Raw genomic sequence first — 3,290 nt, forward strand, 5'->3', positions numbered from 1 at the left:
ATGTACACAAAAAACAATAAGTAAGTGTTCAAACAATTGGCAACAGCCGGAAATAACCAAATTACGAACCAGTTACATCTGAATTTGAAATGTTTTCGAACGTATTCCATTTTTTTATCAATTTCCACAAATTGTATCAGCTACACGTGTCCATCAAAGGAATTTTGTTATTGAGCTTCATTTGGTGTCTGAAAATGATTACACTGTGCAGTAAATTTCGAAATTGAAATCCCCCCAAAAAGAGTAGACTCATTTCCAATGTTTTTGGGCCCACTTAATCCAAATCTGGCGTTAGTTTGTCCTGGCACGTCTTGTTTTCAAGATACGTTCATTGCTGTTTCCGTATCAGGTTTGGATTGAGTGGGCCAAAAAAACCTTGGAAATGAGTCTACTCTTTTTGGGAGGATTTCGTTTTCGAAGTTTATTGCATAGTGTTATTAGACCTGGATTCATAAATTTCATAACTGAAAAATACCGCAATTCATCAATTATTGATTGCATGGCACGTGTCAGCTATTAGTAGATGAATGGTATAAAAAAGGCAGCACCGCACGTGGAAGACAAAACGAATTCAAAGGATCTTCTTAAGGAGTACAAGACGGTTCTCTACTATCATTGTGCAACAGGTTAAAACTCTGTTTGGTTGGCAAATTAAAATGAATCTACTACACGGTTTGTTTTCGGTGCTATTTATCGTTGAATTTTCGGTAAGTTTTTTTCTATTTCTTTATCATTTTCACTTTTATTCAATAAAGTACGATATTTCTGTAGAACTGAAAATTAACACGAAATTTCTTTTTCTAGGAACTTCAAGGAAAACGTAAGACATTTTTGGTTTTCGAACACGGTTTTTATAATTCCAAAAGATTGTTTCATACTTTCATAAGATTCAATTCGAAATTTCAACTTTTTTTCTAATGAACAGATGGCTTTTTCTCGCAAGCTCTTCTCAAGGGCGAAGTGATTGAAAACATGTCACAGGCAAAGTTTGTAGCTGGAATCCATGTCCCCATAAGTAAGTCTGCTTTAGAATCATTTTCTTTTTTTTCGTGTGAATTTTTGTCCGAAAAATTCAAATATTCTATCAATTTTGCTAGGGGCTGACCACGCTTCAGAAAATTGAAAATAATACTAAATTTTATTATTTTTTTTTTCAAACAATTTATTAGTTACAACTGTGACATTTTTCGAACTTTCTCCAGAAACGATTCACAAACGAATATGCATTTCTGTCGGTTCACTGCCTGAAAATTCATCACATTGTGGTGGTCAAATGTATCGTTCATAGTGGATTATAGATTTAGTCAAATATTTGAGTCAACATACAGATGGTATTAAAACTGAATGATAGAAACGAATTTTGTAGATGAAAAATTCGCGGTTTCCCCTAGCAATTTTGTGTGTGTGTTCATTTTTTCTTTAAATATTATTTCTTGTACTGAGAATGAAACGATTTTATTACAAAATATTTGCATGAACACAAAGACCATCCAAATGATCCCAATAGAAAATTGACGGGTATTTGTACCGCATTTATTCTGTCGAAAACGGAAATTATCACGAATGCCCATTGTGTGGATGACGCCCCATATGTTTATGTGGTAGCTGGTACGAAATTTGTATTAGATGCAAACCAGAAAATTAAAATCAAAGTCGAAAAAGAGAACTTTGCATATCACCCTTATTATAGTCATTTAATTTCTGGTGCATTTGATATTGCCAAAATTACACTGAAAACGCCGTTAGAATTCAGCGATACCGTTGGTAGTATCGGAATAGTGGACAAGGATTACAAATTGAATAACCCATCAGAAGTGGTCACTGCCTATGGATATGGCGTGTTGAACGACAACGAACCAATGATATTGAGGCGTTGCGATGCGAACTATATGTCTGATGTCGAACGAGCCAAGACATTTAACATAATTCAGACTTTGTACTTTACCACTGGTGAAGCTACGAATGATGGCGAAATTATTACATACGGCGACTCGGGTGGACCAGTCGTTTCAAAAACAAATGGCAAAATAGTGGGAATAACAATGGGTACAAATGGAACAGCAGATGGTCGCGGATCCTTCCTTCCAATTACTCTATTTCTTGATTTTATTCATGACCCAAAGGTATCTAATCACAATGCCCCAAAGTTTATTCTCAACAACGCAAACAAAATCATTTTTTGCATTAATTTCAGAGCGTGAAACCAATTCCACCTCCGCTTACACCTAACGAAGCTAAATTTATAGCCGATATAACGGTACCGGCAAGTAAGTGTGCATTCGAAATTCGAACTAAATCAAACCGATTTTATCGTCACTTTTTTTTTTTTAAATAGAGTAGAGGCAAAAGTGGAGATTTTTCATGATTTATAAACATAAATATTCATTCTGAGATGTTTTTCCATTGCAGAATTTCTTACTGCCTTCAAGGATGTTTATGCAGATGCTGAAGAAGATGTTCAAGTAAAATTTAATGCAATCATTTTGTCGGAAACGGAGATTTTGACCTGTGCGCATAGTGTGCTCGGCGCCCCATATGTCTTCTTAACCGTTAATAAACTATCAAGCAATGCGACAAAACTTAAGGTCACTGAAGACCAGATAGAAATTCATGAGAAATACGCATGCTCGGGATTCACATTTGACGTTGCCAAGATAACACTCAAAGAATCGTTGGAGTTCAACGATAACGTCGGCAGCATTGATTTGGTGCACAAAGATTACAAAATGAATGACCCGTCCGAAATTGTCACTGTCTACGGTGATATGGTATTGGATGGAACAATGAGAACGAGGCGTTATGATACAAAGTATTTGGATGGCGCCATTTGTAAACCGAAAGTGGGCGCTAAATTTGATGCAAATCATTTGATGTGTTACACTTTAGATGGAAGCATGGGAACTCCCTTTACGTTTGGAGGTCCAATGATTTCGAAAAAGAATAACAAACTCGTGGGCTTGACCCTATTTCGTTCGCCTAATAAGCCAGTTGTTTTTCAACCGATTGCACCGTTGCTTGACTGGATCCGGAAGCCAAATGTAAGACGTAATCAAGGAAGAAGAATATAGGCTTGAAAAAAGGGGTTTCAGGCGCCTGAAAAAGCTGAATACCGTCTCTTTTTTTGTTCTTGTCATTTTATGTTCAACAAAAGAACCGAATAAATTTGAAAATTTGAGAAAAATGCATTTTATTTTTCATTCGCCCATGCGCAGTTATACAATCTATATATGACGGCCTGAGAAGAAAAACCTTTCCTACAAAACCTGTGCGCAGAACACAAACACAGAAAT

The 3,290-nt window shown here is 36.0% G+C and overlaps 1 protein-coding gene and 1 long non-coding RNA gene across 2 annotated transcripts; both read left to right on the forward strand.

Moving 5' to 3' along the window:
- The first annotated feature begins 576 nt into the window (after window positions 1–576).
- Window positions 577–1,011, forward strand: LOC129572972 (uncharacterized). The gene is made up of 3 exons (XR_008688539.1): window positions 577–707; window positions 805–820; window positions 926–1,011. It is a non-coding gene; the product is annotated as an uncharacterized LOC129572972 (long non-coding RNA).
- A 1,419-nt stretch (window positions 1,012–2,430) lies between these two features.
- Window positions 2,431–3,038, forward strand: LOC129572969 (uncharacterized; the record flags this gene model as incomplete). Its single annotated transcript, XM_055453088.1, has 2 exons — window positions 2,431–2,462; window positions 2,519–3,038. Coding segments are annotated over exons 1-2 (552 nt in total), but the record flags the coding sequence as incomplete, so codon positions are not given.
- Between the last annotated feature and the right edge of the window lie 252 nt (window positions 3,039–3,290).

The sequence above is a fragment of the Sitodiplosis mosellana genome, unplaced genomic scaffold (genome assembly GCF_009176505.1).
Source record: "Sitodiplosis mosellana isolate CC-2019 unplaced genomic scaffold, AAFC_SMos_1.0 Smas_scaffold_5797, whole genome shotgun sequence".
Taxonomy (NCBI): Eukaryota; Metazoa; Arthropoda; class Insecta; order Diptera; family Cecidomyiidae; genus Sitodiplosis; species Sitodiplosis mosellana.